Genomic DNA, 14876 nt, shown 5'->3' with positions numbered 1-14876 from the left:
ACAGGTACAGGCTACCAGTAAATTGACTTGGCAAAATAGACAGGCTCTCAATTGGCTCTTAGCAGAGAAGGGTGGAGTTTGTGTCATGTTTGGGGATGACTGATGCACCTTTATTCCCAATATTGCTATGGCCAAACTCAAAGGATTACGCTAATGCTGGTTTAGACTCTTAAGCGATTGGTTGGACCTAGCGTTAGGAAAGTGGGGAGCCATGTTTGCTAGGATGGCCATCATGTTGGGAGGAGGGTTATTGGCTCTGGGTATTGCATTTTGTTGTGTTATACCCCTGGTAAAGTCAATTGTGGTTCAGACAACAGTTAAACAGATGTCTGAAAGGAGAGATGACCCTCCTGTGGTGATTGATCCTGTACCGGGTAGCCCAGGCAAGTATACTAATAAGTATGGAAAGCCTTGTAATGCGGTTGGAGGACCTCTTGACTGTCCCTTTGATAACCCTAACTGTCTCTATGAAGTGATTGGGGGAGGGTGGTCATGCGTGTCACGATTTTCATAAGGATGGTTTCCATGTATATGTTCAATTACCCAGTTCAGATGAATGTTTACTTATACATGTCCACAAAAAGTGTCATTTGCGTTACAATTGCAAGTGGTGTACAAAAATTAATGAGGATGGTCATAACCATCACCCAGAACCTTTTTTCTGTGCCAAGTGTCAGAGGAGATTGTCTTATTTGTAAGGATGAGGACTGTGCTCCTAGATAATGGGGTTTTAGTATTTTTTATTTTGCCTAAATGCTTTGTGTTCTTTGTATGTTTCTTTGAATTTTTAGATATATATCCATGAACATATGTTTTCTTTTAATTAAAGTTAGTTTTGCCTTCTAACAATAGGATCATTTTACAAAAACATGTTAGGTAACAGAGGGTATTCCGGTTACAAGTGTCTACGGACCATGTCTTTAATCATCTAACAAAGGTTGGTAGGTGTCTGCAAGGGAGGATAATGTTGAAATGTTTGGTCTAGTTAGGTTTTCGTTAATGTTTCTGATTGGATCTTTTACTCCTATTGAACATTAACAAGGTGGAGATGTTTGGTCCAGTTGGTTTATAAGCTTTATTTTGTTTGTTTTATTTTATTGTCCATCATAGGTATTCTCATTTACCATTCCAAAGTCATATTTGCATAATGTGGCTAATTAGCCCCAGAGGGATTTGTAGGAGTAAATGAGTCACATAGATAACACAAAGGCATAGGACAGCTGAACATTAAAAAAAACAGACCACACGAAGAGAAGAGACACAGTCTGCTGATTCCACTAAGGGCACACATACCAGAGAAATAGGCACCTAGGGCTACTGGACACACTAGACAGTCTGCTGATTCCATTAAGGGCACACATACCAGAGAAATAGGCACCTAGGGCTACTGGACACACTAGACAGTCTGCTGATTCCATTAAGGGCACACATACCAGAGAAATAGGTATCTAGGGCAACTGGACACACTAATGATAGAAGAGACACAGTCTGCCGATTCCAATAAGGGCACACATACCAGAGAACATACTGAGGCACTGAGCTAAATACAGGGCTAAGGCATAGGCCTATAGGATAGATGGACATATATTATTTTTAGGACAAGCACAGGTCTGGCCACCATTGTAATCTAATGGAAAGCAGATATGGGCGTTATTGGGCGTAAACAAGCAGGAAGCCTGAACTAAAAAGATAATGGTGGCAGGAAGGATTAGGGGAAGTATGCTTATTTGCATATGGGTTGGACCCATATGCTATATGTGTATAAAGACTGGAGCCGGGGCTGGGAAGCGGTGTTTGTTCCACGGACCATTCCGGCTTTGATATACTCTGTATTAAAAGCCTAATTGATTTCACAAGTTCATGTAAGTGTTATATTTGAACCGATTTTCCACGACAAACTCCACCAACTTCAAAGATTAAATTGGCTGATGCACTTCTACCAGGATATGACTTGTGCCACCTGTTGTAGTGCAATCTAGACCCATGTCACATTCTGATGGGACCAGTTACAATTTAGCATTTCAATTACATGCAACTTGCAAGATCAGAATTGCAAGGTCCGAATTGGGGTACCTATTAACAGCCTTAAGGCATCCAGGTAAAATGTTTAGAACTTGACAGTGTATGAGCCTTAAATTCTAGGCATAACCAATTCAGACTCATATTCTAGCAACACCCTTTGAATTCACAGAAGACGTTGAAACGGCATGGTAATAAAAGCAGCAATAGCCTGTCATTGCGCTGTCTACAGAAGCTTTGTAAATTGTAGAATGATTAAGGGGTAATCTGTAGTTATGCCATTCATTTGGACAATTTTGTTAATATAACTTAATGCCTCAAGCTTCCTTTACTCCATTTCTAGTAACACTAGCCTCAACATGGTTCATTATTTTGATGTCATGGTCACGCCTTGCTGCCAAAATGCAGTCTATGAATCCGAATGCTTGAAGTCTTCCCCATCCTGCAGCAGTTGACCAAAAGTGGCAGGGTGGCCACGGTTAGAACTGCTGATCACCCCTTAAAGGCCAACATGCATCTTAAGTGACTGAGATGAAAGCATCACACAAAGCATTTACCGTTACCAAATAAAGTCCTCACTTGTGATATAATCCCCAAACTGGAAGCAGCCACACCAATCAGGACAAGGTACAGATTGTAAGAAAATATTTATTAAGAACCAGACTTATTTATATTTTTAAAAACACTGCAATCACTCCCAATTCAGTTATTTCATTGGTTCCTGTGGAGAGAATAAAATCAAGTTATAACTCAAGAAATATGACATGTAGACAGATTTCTCCACCTCATACCATTGTATGGAGAGTGACTGGTGTCTGGGCCTAAGTGGTTCCTGTAGGTTGGTTCATTTGCCAGCTGAAGACTTTGACATATTTAGCCCTAGGCTGGATGCCAGGCATGTCCCTCCCAGGACTCAGGCCTGTGTTGGAAGTAGTTGTGGAGGTCAACGGTCTTCTGGTGGTGGCGAGGGTAGTGGGTGGATAGGTGGGCTGAAATACTATGATTGGACAGAGAGTCAGGTGTAAAAAGCTGTAGCAGTTTTACCACCCTCTTTAGCTGCACAACAACCGAACACTTACTTTTTACAGGAACTCTAGTCAAGATGGTGCCAACTCCTGGAGAGTCTGCCTCAAACTGCCAATATGCAAACAGCTTGTATAGGTCACTCAGTGGATAGACACACCGAACTGTCATCCTAAAAAGAGAACTGAACATTAAAGCCACAAGTGCCTGTAGTGAGAGAGTTGACTGACGTGAATATTTTTAATTCGACCAATGAGGCAGTAGATTATTAGTGAAGTCACGTACACAGAGGCAGTATCCCTGGTTTTGACTGGTGCTTTCACAGATTGGCTCTTGTGCTCAATGTTGATCTCATTTTCGTAGGTAACGTGCTGATGGTCAACCTAGACGACAAGAGGATGTCACAAGCCTGAACATAATTCAATGACAATCAATAAGCTGTTGCAAGCCATGTCTACAAACTAAATGGTTGTTCCCTTGTCAGGCCTCATGAGAAAGACATCTGACAGTCAGAATATTAATTTAAATATTCAGCCTGTATGCTGACGGTTTGAGATGGAGGCTTGCTAATCTCGAGGACCGATTCTGCGCCTGAACCAATGATGGGATGCATTGATAACAGCAGTAGTTCCGGTGTTCTTTTTCTCCAGATTATTTGGACGCGTCAGGATTGGGCGATGGTGGTGCATGAACAACTGGGATGGGGGACATGTGAAATTAGGTGGACTTTAGCTGAGACATCACACTAGAAGAAGTGGCAATTTCTAAGACAAATGTAACCAGAACTAAGTTATGCAGTTGAACAAATTAAGCAAGATTATTTCTGGGTTAACAGATTAGATGCTGACAAACTTTTATTTGAAGTAGTCACTGGTAGGGCCAGTCACTTGATCAATTTAATGATTCAAATTTTGTAGGTTGGACAGTTATACCTGAACCCTGGTACCACAGGTGTGGAGTCCAAAGCTAAAGAGAGCCCTGGTGTCATCTGTCTCTTGAGGCCTGCAGGTGGAGTCCAGGAGAAAGGTTCTGTTGGGTTCAGCTCCAGGAATAGCCAGAGTCACATCAGTAACCACTGTCACCACCCCTTTAGTGGAACACACTAGAGAAAGTTGTGTTAGAGCTGGGCTAGAACAAAGTGAATGATCGACACTATACAGTCCGGCAATACATTAAGCTGCAGGCAAAGATGAGGCACTAGTAGTTACCTATGACCTCAGTAGTCTGAAAGAGACAGGCTTTGGACAAGGAACTCTTGACATCCAACGTCTTGGGAAGTCGCGAGTGAATTTCAAATGAGCCGTAGAACTGCTTCAAATTGATGTCCTGGAATAAATAGATCCGGTACATTTTAAATAATTATAACTCCTACTTTACCCAACGACAAGTCAGTTTAAGCGCTTGACCAATGAGCATCTCACCTTATAAGTGTAGCCAACAGTGAAGAGGGGCACTTCCAGGGTCAGACTCTTGCTGTCATTCCGCATAATGTAACCCCGCTTGTCAGCCAGATTTGTGGTCAGAAGGTATGGGCCAACACCCACCTCCCACAGGTAGTCAAATGGCTTATGGACCATCTGGAAACTGATGCTTTTGTCATTGCAGACGCCTTTGAAGACCGGAGGAACTGACGAAGAAAAGACCGGCCCAATAGTGCCAAGATGACATCAGGGGTAAACAGTGGTAGATAGCTGGGCTGCGTCCACGTTAGGCAGAACCAGAAGGCTAGGAAGACCATTGTGAGAAATATCACTTCCAGCTCAGGTCTCTTAAATAAAGTTCAAGTCAACTTACAGACATCATTGAACTGAGCCACGACTGAAGCCAGGTAGTAGTAGGGCTCCTCTTGAGGCAGGATGACCAAAGTGTAGTTGATGTCCAATGAGAACTGAAGACGACCCTCTGTAGAGTACTATGGATATGAACACTCATTTAGAAACAAAATCTTACATCAACATACTAGGGGAGAATCTCAGGTCCCCAAAACCCATTGGAGAATGTTTGAGGGGAGGAACCTTGGATCTCCTCCAATGAGAAGTGTCATGAGAATTTTCAATCCCAATGATAATAAATCAATTAAGCTTTGACCAATTCCCAAGGTTTGTAAGACCCTGGGTTTAATATTATTAATTAGGCAAAGACTCAGCTTATGCAAAAGGTATGGTCCTTTATCCACGAGAAGGTGCTGAAAACCATATATGCGCACAGCCTTTTATATAACTCCTACAAATGAATCTGTTCCTCCCTGGGTGAAGGAACTTTCTCCTGGCCTTCGTCACAGTACCAAAACATGTCTTTTGTCAGTTCCTCTTTTTCACACAAACAAGGTTCCCACTGTCTCACAATAGTCTAGTATTAAGTCTAAACTAATGTAACTATTAGGGTGAAATACTAAAGTCATTACTCTTTATGTCATTCAGATTCTCTTGTTACTTTAAACATAAATTCCCTTATCAAGAAGTCATGAGGAAATTCTGAAAAAACAGAAGTTCATTAAATACAAAACAAAAATATTTCTCTTTACCAGCTTGTGAACAACAGCATCATCAAATGGCACCCTGAGAATGTAGGCATGTAGGTTACTATTGGGCTGGGGGACCATGGTTATGACGAGGCCACTTTTATTCGCCTCTAGTATGGTGAAGTTGTGACCATTGAGCTTCACAGCCACCAGGTCAACATCGTAGGAGAGGTTCCCCAGGTAAACAGTAAACACACGATCCTCAAGGACTGTTTCTGTGGTGGGGAAGGACAACAGGGTCATTAGCAATCATGACCATGGCACTGATGAGCCACTTCGGATTGGCTAGTAGAACTCCTTACGGTTAATGATGGAGAGGTGCTGGATCAGAATGGGTGTGATCATGGGCCTGTGGAGGCGGAGTCTGGTCTCCACACCGCAGTCATCAAGAAAGGTTTGTTCATAGTAGAGACGGACCACATAGAACTCATGGTACATGTTGTCCATCACAAAGCTCTGGAAGAGTTTAAACAGTTATGAACCATCTGCATTTAGGTTACAGGATACAAAGTAGAATATTCAAGGTGTACAGAAGACATGAGCGACTGAAGCCATTTGCAGCTTCTCTGCTTCAGAATACAAGGTAAACGTCTGCATGTGAAAGGGCAGATGCGGGCCTAGTATGCTACTGACTTTTCTGTATCCTCCGGCAGCGTTGAAGGGGATGCTGATCTGGACAGTGGTGTCACTGATGTCCATGCTGTAGCCTCGCTCTGCTGTGATGGGCTTATCCAGGAGCTGGCCATCCACCCCCATTGAGATCTTGCTGATCTCCAACCCAGAGAGGCCAGAGACCAGCGGGGACAGCAGAGTGGGGGTCTGCCAGACCAGCCCCACCCCATCATACATCCCTTCATCTGGGAAAGACTACAAGTGTTAAAACCCAGTGAGCAATTCTGCCTCTGCAACTGATTGATCGAAACATCTCACTGATCTGAAATATAGGTGAAAGTAGCATTTGCTTAACTGAGCCATCACTATTGCTTAAGACAATCCAGTCCCTTCAGGTCTGAACCTTAATTATGTGAAGCCTGATATTTCACTGGAACTTACTAGTGCTGCACGCAACAATCCAGTCCACCATCATGACCACCCATCTCTGCCTGGAGAACAGTATGGGATGGACCACCTCCACCACTGAACCGTTCACCTGGAATTGAAGAATGGATGAAGTGTACTTGCCAACAGTACAAAAGGAGGCATTTCAGTAGTCTAAATAAGCAGCTTCCGTCCCATCCTGCATAACCCTGGTTTTAAACATTACGCAATGTAAGATCCTCTCAGAATACAGCCACCAGTTTAGGTAGTTAATGTCAAATTAAGCAAGCCTGACGACAAAACCAAGATAAAGGAAGCCATTGAAAATGACATTTAAAACCTCACCATGGAGACAGACCCCATGACAGACCGTGGTGTGTAGGGCGAGCGGAACACCAGTCTCCCCTGGGTGAGGTGGAACACGTAGCCCAGCTCCCGAGCCTCTGAGAGGGACATGGGAATCAGCTGTTGCCCCTCCTGCTGGAACATAAGCTGCCAGGTAGACGTGGCAGAGCTGTGGGCCTGATGGGGAACAAGAAAAAGGGCATGCATGGTGGTATTGGGGACAAACTGGTGGAGCTCATCTAAGTGAGAATTTGCCAAATAGCCTTTAGCTTACTGTAGCAAGGGCAGCAGTCCAGGCATCCGTTGTTGTACCAGAAAGACAGGACACGTCACTCCTCATTGACACCTAGTGTAACATAACACGCTACTATAAAAATACACATCCCCACGAGCCCTGGATACACATTCTAGAACCATGCATCAGTACCTCCATATAGTTCTCCTCACAGCTGACTTCTCTGGGGGACCAGGGTAAAGGGAGGGAGCAGGTTGCATTCACAGTGTAGGTGTTTCCCACTCCACTTGCAGCAGTTGTGATCAAGTTAAAGCTAAATGTGAAGACCTCATCATCCTAAGATGCAAAAAGCAAGACCTTCAACTGAGATACTTGGTAGCAATTTAACTAGAAAATATCATTTAAAAACCCTCCCATGGGCACAGATATCAATTTAAATGTCTACTCCTGTTCACTGTAATTTCATTGAAATGGAAATGTTGATTTAACCAGTGGGCCCATGGGTTGTGGCTTCGAAAAGAACACATTGCACAGAAGATATGAACCTGGTTGTCAGTGTGGCAGGAGAAGTAGGAGGCTCTGAGTTCAGCATGGCCAGGCAGAGGGAGGATAGTGAACATGTAGCCACACTCTGACCCATACTGCTTAGTGATGGAGTGAACACCATCAGCATCTAGAGGGGGGTAAAGGACTGAGTCAAACCAAATTATTTGAATATGCTCATGTCCAATACAGAACAAAAATATATTTCTTCCTAATTGGTCCAACAGGCACAGTGAGAGACTGAAATATACTGCAGGGAGAGACTTCCTGTCAGCACCAGCTACCAAACACTGGCCAAGACATGGCCAATTTCATGAGCTGACCAAAACTGATTTCAGGCCCATTTTGCATCAGAATTAAGGTTAAAAGCCTACTTACCAACCGCTTCAAAGCGAGGTTCATTCCCAGCGAATGAGAGTTGGGTTGTTACCAACAGGTATCGATCCCGACAAGCAGTCTCAATGGCCCCTGCATAGACACACAAGGTGAGTATCTGAAGGGTGGAAGCTATATGATGCTGACCAACAATTCATACAAGTGTTCTATAGCTTGTATAAAGGCTCAGCTGACCCAATTTAAGTTTCTTACCTCTTGGAAGGTCAGAACATCTTACACTAGGCCATACAGAGAGGAGTACAAATACTCTGTAAAAAAAAAACATAAGCATAGGTCAAAAAAGTGTGCTAGTGTCAAAACACTTACTCAAAACATTTATGCCAACCACCAAACTTACCCCAACCAACACCCAAAAGCCATTGCTCCGTAGAAGTGTCTAACCCTAGCCAGGAACAGCTAGTAAACTACACCTGCTAGACAACACAACATCAACTACCACGTACTGACAGTATCCTAGACAAAACAACAGTTGATGAGTAGAATGTTCTCTCTCTGGCACTTTTGTATGGTAGTGGTGCTGTGATTGAGGTAATTAATTAGCTAATTGGGTCGCATGGTTGGCCAGCTTGCCAGAGCCTAGGGGCGCAGCTAAATAGTCTGAAGTGGATTCCTCTCCTCATCTCCTCTCCTTCCCCTTTCTTATGATGTGTTTTCCATCCCCACTGAACAACAATATAAACGGATCATGTAAAGTGTTGGTTCCATGTTTCATGAGCAGAAATAAAAGATCCCAGACGTTTTCCATACGCACGAAAAGCTTATTTCTATCAAACTTTGTGCACATATTTGTTTACATCCCTGTTAAGGAGCATTTCTCCTTTGCCAAGATAATCCATCCACCTGACAGCTGTGGCATATCAAGAAGCTGATTAAACAGCATTATCATTACACAGGTGCACCTTGTGCTGGGAGACAATAAAAGGCCACTCTAAAATTTGTCACACAACACAATGCCACAGATATCTCAAGTTTTGAAGGAGAGTGCAATTGGCATGCTGACTGCAAGAATGTCCACCAGAGCTGTTGCCAGAGAATTGAATGTTCATTTCTCTACCATAAGCCGCATCCATCCGGCCTCAGTGTGGGCGAGTGGTTTGCTGATGTTAACGTTGTGAACCGAGTGCCCATGGTGGCGGTGGGGTTATGGTATTGGCGGCATAAGCTACGGACAACAAACACAATTGCATTTTATCGATGGCAATTTGAATGCACAGAGATACCGTGATGAGATCCTGAGGCCCGTTGTAGTGACATTTATCCACCGCCATCACCTCCTGTTTCAGCATAATAATGCACAGCCCCATGTCGCAAGGATTTATGCACAATTCCTGGAAGCTGAAAATGTCCCAGTTCTTCCATGGCCTGCATACTCACCAGACATGTCACCCATTGAGCATGTGTGGGATGCTCTGAATCGATGTGTATGACAGTGTGTTCCAGTTCTCGCCAATAGCTTCGTACAGCCATTGAAGAGGGGTTGGACAACAGCCTGATCAACTCTATGTGAAGGAAATGTGTTGCGCTGCATGAGGCAAATGGTGCTCACACAAGATACGGACTGGTTTTCTGATCCACCACCCTACTTGTTTTAAGGTATCTGTGACCAACTGATCCATATCTGTATTCCCAGTCATGTGAAACCCATAGATTAGGTCCTAATTTATTTATTTTAATTGACTGATTTTCTGTAACTCAGTAAAATCTTTGTTGCATGTTGCATTTATATTTTTGTTCAGTATACATAGTCTATGATTGATATTTATACATGTCATTTCATATTCATGGTACATATTAATCCTTCAATATGGCTGCATTTACACAGGCAGCCCAATTCTGATATTCTTTTCCACTAATTGGTCTTTTGACCGATCACATCAGATATTTTTCAGAGCTGATCTGATATGGCAAAAAAATATCAAAATCGGGCTGCCTGTGTAAACACAGCCTTTTTGGTGAGTTTAGTGACCCAAGTCAAGAGTTATATTTTCACTTGGCTATGGGCTCATTATATGAAATACATTTAGTTGGGATTTTAACCAACTTCACAAATTTGCAAACATGTTTTCATGTTTTATTGGGAATTCAACAGAGCATCTTCCCTGTAGCAGCAATCAAAGCAAGAACCAATATCATTCAATCAAGACCATTCACCACATAACATATTCAAACAGTTACAAAAACATTACAGCTATGGTATTTTGAATCTGAAAAGTCACATTTATAGGTACATTTTGTTCTTGGATCCCAACTATCGCCACACCCACATACTGCCCTGACCTCTGTTGGAGACTAGTGTATTAAATAGGCAGCAGAGGTTAGAGGGCAAAGGTTGAGTTGACAGGGTGTTCAATAAAGACAGTGACGGTGTCATTGGCAGGGTAGGGATGGTCAGCCTGAAACAAAGCACAATTGTTAAGAGAACTGAACATTTGAATGTTAGTGTGTAAATAGTGTGTGTGCGTGCATGCATGTGTGTTGTTACCTGTAGGGAGAGTCTGTGGATGAGGCCCTCCCTCACCCTTCCTTTGGCAAATCAGACCATGACTATCTACCTGCTTCCTGTTTACAGACAAAATCTCAAAACAGGAAGTACCAGTGATGCGCTCAGTACGGAAGTGGTCCGTTGAAGCAGACACAAGGCTACAAGACTGTTTTGCTAGTACAGCTGGAATATGTTCTGGGATTCATCCAATAGCATCAAGGTGTTTACCACATCAGTCACGGGCTTCATCAATAAGTGCATAGATGACTTCATCCCCACAGCGACTACGCGAACTAATCCAAACCAAAAACCATGGATTACAGGCAATATCGGTGCTCTGCTAAAGGCTATAGCTACTGCTTACAAGAAAGCCCGCTACGATCTCCGATGAGACATCAAACATTCAAAAGGACAATATAGGAGGAAGGTGGAATCCTATTAGACCGGATCTCACTCTCCGTGGCTGATGATAGTAAAGCTTTTAAAATGTTTAAACTCACAAGGCCACCGGGCCAGACGGAATACCAGTGAGCGTTCTTGGAGAATGTGCAGACCAGCAAGTGTCTTCACTGACATTTCCACTCTCTCCTTGTCCCAGTCGTTAATCCCAACATGTTTCAAATGACCACCATTGTCCCTGTTCCCAAGAACTCCAAGGTAACCTGCCTAAATGAATATCGCCCTGTAGCGCTCAACTGTAATTATGAAGTTCTTTGAAAAGGCTGGTCATGACACATCATCACCATCATCCTAGACACCCTGAACCCACTTCAATTTTCATATCTCCCCAACAGTTCCACAGATTAGGCAATCTCAAATGCACTTCACAATGCCCTCTCCTACCTGGACAACAGGATAAATAACTGTGAGAATGCTGTTTGTAGACTACCATTCATAGACTGATGGGCCAGCCCCAGGTGTTGAGGGTAGGCAACAACATCTCTGCCACGCTAACCCTCAACACAGGGGCCCCTCAGAGGTGCGTGCTTAGTTCCCTCCTGTTCACCCAAGACTGCGTGGCCACGCACGATTCCAAAACCATCAAGTTCGCTGACAACACAATGGTGGTAGGCCTGATCCCCGACGGCAATGAGACAGCCTACAGGGAGGTCAGAGACTTGCCAGTGTGGTGCCAGGACAACAACCTCACCCTCGATGTCAGTAAGACCAAGGAGCTGATTGTGGAAGAGCATGCCCCATCCACATCGACGGGGCTGTAGTGGAGCGGGTCGAGAGCTTCACGTTACTTGTCATCCACATCACTTAGGACTTAACGTGGTCCACACACACGCACAGTCATAAAGAGGTCACGACAGCACCTCTTCCCCCTCAGAAGGCTGGAAAGATTTGGCGTGGGCCCCCAGATCCTCGAAAAGTTCTACAGCTACACAATTGAGAGCATCGTGACTGGCTGCATCATTGCTTGGTATGGCAAATGCACCACCCTCGACCGTAAAGCGCTACAGGGGGGGGGGGGGTATGGACAGCCCGTTACAACACTGGGGCCAAGCCCTCTGCCATCCAGGACCTCTGTATCTGGCGGTGTCAGAGGAAGGACTGAAAAATTGCCAAAGACTTCAGCCACCCAAGTCATAGACCGTTCACTCTGCTACCGTCCGGCAATCGGTACCGGAGCATCGGCTCACAGACCGACAGGCTCAGAGACCGCTTCTACCACCAAGCCATAAGACTGCTAAATACTTAATGAAATGGTTACACAGACTATCTGCATTGACACTATCTTGCACTGACTGTATGCACACTCACAAGTATTCAGCGCATGTGACAAGTATAATATTAATTTTTTTACATTTTAGTCATTTAGCAGACACTCTTATCCAGAGCAATTAGAGTTAAGTGTCTTGCTCAAGGGCACAGTGGCAGATATTTGACCTAGTCGGCACTGGGATCTGAACCAGCAACCTTTCGGTTACTGGCACAACGCTCTTAACCGTTGAAGTTGCAAATGCATTCTGTCAATACTAAAAGTGTTGGTATTTTAACATTACTATTGTTTAACAGACAACACTTTTGATCAATTAAATATTTAATCAGTCGTCTTCCTCAAATAAAGGGGATGATGAAATCTTTGCAAAAGGGAGGGAATCTGATTTCATTGGTCCTCAAGTCGCGGCTCAGGCAATATATTCAGGATAAATTGAGTTAACCCTGAGTAAGCCTGCCACAAGCAGGTTATTTATGAAAGATTAATTGCCATAAAATTTTACCTGGCTAAGAAGGTGAGCCACTTTCACGGTACTGGTTATCCCGAGTTGAACTCAGAGTTGACCAAAGTTACCTATAACTCCTGAAATCTGATTCGTAGTATCGGGCTCTGATTCTCATACAGTACACTAGCAAATTCCCCTCAACCTAGATGACACATAATATATACTCAACACGTATGTTTATTTCATAACTCCAACTGGAACTGGTGATATGCCCACAGACGTTTGTATTGACCATTATGTTGGTAACAATTGAATAAACTTGAACCAACAACTGTATTCCAACGAGAAGTAAGAGAAGTCTGATTTCCAACTGTGGCTCAACACACACACACACTCTCACGGTAGATACAGCCTGTATCAGACTAGACGTAACATTGTAAATGTAAATCTGGGACACTAATTAGTATGATATTGTAATGACCTACTGCACTGGCTACTGCAACAAGTACCATGCACAAAGAAAAAGCCAGGTTATAAATTGCGGTGCCCCGACCCCCTGCCCCCCACATAACTGACCAGGAGGGTCACTACACAGCCCCCTCACCACAAAGTCCCTTGTTCCAGGGCGAACAAAAAGTCCCGGAAGCGACTCGGAGGTCTCCTTTTTTCTGCGCGGGCGTGATGGGGCTCACAGGCAAAGGGGGTTCAGTCTGTGGTAGGGGGCTATCCCTCTGGGGCACCGGGGACACAGCCTGTGGCCCTGGGGAACCACTCAGTGACACAGGGGGTATAGGAGGAGCGGGCCATCTGGAGCTCTAATTGTGGGGAGAATGTCATTTCCAGAGGGAGGGGTTGTTGGGGTCAGTGGGGTTTTTTGGGGCGAAGAGGCCCCTCTGTATGGAGCTTACCTGTCCAGGTGGTGCAGTGCCACATTTCTCCCTCTGGGGAGCAGCTTGACCCAGTACACCATCTTCTCCCATCCTATTCAGGACCATGCACCGCCCCACCCAGTGACTGTACAGCTTGGGGCAACTACGTTTCTTTCTTTCTTTCTCATCAGCGATGATGGCCACCTGCTGTGCTAGCGTTTTGTTGAAGCGCTCCACGAGGCCCTCGCTCTACGGGTGAAGCGGAGTGGTGCGGATTCTGTGCCTATCCAGCCGCTCACACATGGTGGCGAACACACGGGACTGTCGCTGTGAATGGACTCAGCTCCAAACCTGCTGAACATATGGCTGTGAGGGCGTCGACGATGGTCTCTGCTTCCTGGAGTGTAGGTTTCAGGCCATTTTGTGAAATAGTCCATGGTCGAGAAACACCCAGCGGTTTCCACGGTCTGTGGTGGGGTACGGCCCGACTACATCCACTCCCAAACTGTCCAATCCCTACTCCTCCACGCATGCCCTGGAGCACAGCCTCCCACAGTGCTTTGGGGACCACCACCTGTGTCGTGGACAATCGGTTCAAATATAACTCTTACAAGAACTTGTGAAATCAAACATGCTTTTAATACAATTGCATAGCAATCTGGAATGTCCCGCGGAACACCCACCTTCCAAGAGCACTCGCTCCCATATTTATCCACACATAGTATTATGTCCATCCCTTATGCAAATCCAGTTTCTTTTCTTAAGTCCTTCACCACTATTATCTTTTAGTTCAAGCTTCCTACTTGTTCACGCCCAATAACGCCCATATCTGCTTTCAATTAGTTTATAATGGTGACCAGACCCTCTATCTTAGTGTCTCAGCAGATTCTGTGTCTCTTCCTGTCATTTATGTTATCAATATAGTCTTTGTTCTGTTCTATCCTTAGTGTGTCCAATTGTCTTAGGCGCCTATGTGTCTCTGGTATGTGTGCTCTTAGTGGAATCAGCAGACTATGTGTCTCTTCTCTTCATGTGGTCTGTTTAATGTTCAGCTGTCCTATGCCTTTATATGTTATCCATGTGACTCATTTACTCCTACATAATCCCTCCTCTGAGGCTAATTAGCCACATAAATTATGCAAATATGACTTTGGAATGGTAAATGAGAATACCTATAATGAACAATAAAATACAAAAACAGAGTAAAGCATATTAACCAACTGGACCAAACATC

At 44.2% G+C, this 14876-nt stretch overlaps 1 protein-coding gene across 2 annotated transcripts; it reads right to left on the bottom strand.

Moving 5' to 3' along the window:
* Positions 1-2651: 2651 nt before the first annotated feature.
* LOC129864834 (uncharacterized) lies at positions 2652-8578 on the bottom strand. 2 transcript variants are annotated; one of them, XM_055937116.1, is made up of 19 exons: positions 8458-8578; positions 8313-8368; positions 8103-8192; positions 7727-7854; positions 7374-7517; positions 7221-7292; positions 6947-7123; positions 6617-6713; positions 6197-6420; positions 5866-6019; positions 5567-5778; positions 4837-4954; positions 4464-4669; positions 4251-4368; positions 3975-4144; positions 3328-3425; positions 3099-3214; positions 2811-3016; positions 2652-2740 (listed from the first exon to the last, which is right to left on the bottom strand). In XM_055937116.1, exons 1-18 carry the CDS (start codon positions 8478-8480, stop codon positions 2841-2843), a joined length of 2379 nt encoding a protein of 792 aa, XP_055793091.1. In that variant the 5' UTR covers positions 8481-8578; the 3' UTR covers positions 2652-2740; positions 2811-2840. The 2 variants fall into 2 exon arrangements, with proteins under 2 accessions (XP_055793091.1, XP_055793092.1); XM_055937117.1 differs by having other exon boundaries at positions 5672-5778.
* Positions 8579-14876: the final 6298 nt, after the last annotated feature.

The sequence above is a fragment of the Salvelinus fontinalis genome, chromosome 11, assembly GCF_029448725.1.
Source record: "Salvelinus fontinalis isolate EN_2023a chromosome 11, ASM2944872v1, whole genome shotgun sequence".
In the NCBI taxonomy this organism is placed as follows: Eukaryota; Metazoa; Chordata; class Actinopteri; order Salmoniformes; family Salmonidae; genus Salvelinus; species Salvelinus fontinalis.
The sequence above is the reverse complement of the archived record's forward strand: the minus strand, read 5'-3'. Positions and strand labels throughout refer to the sequence as shown.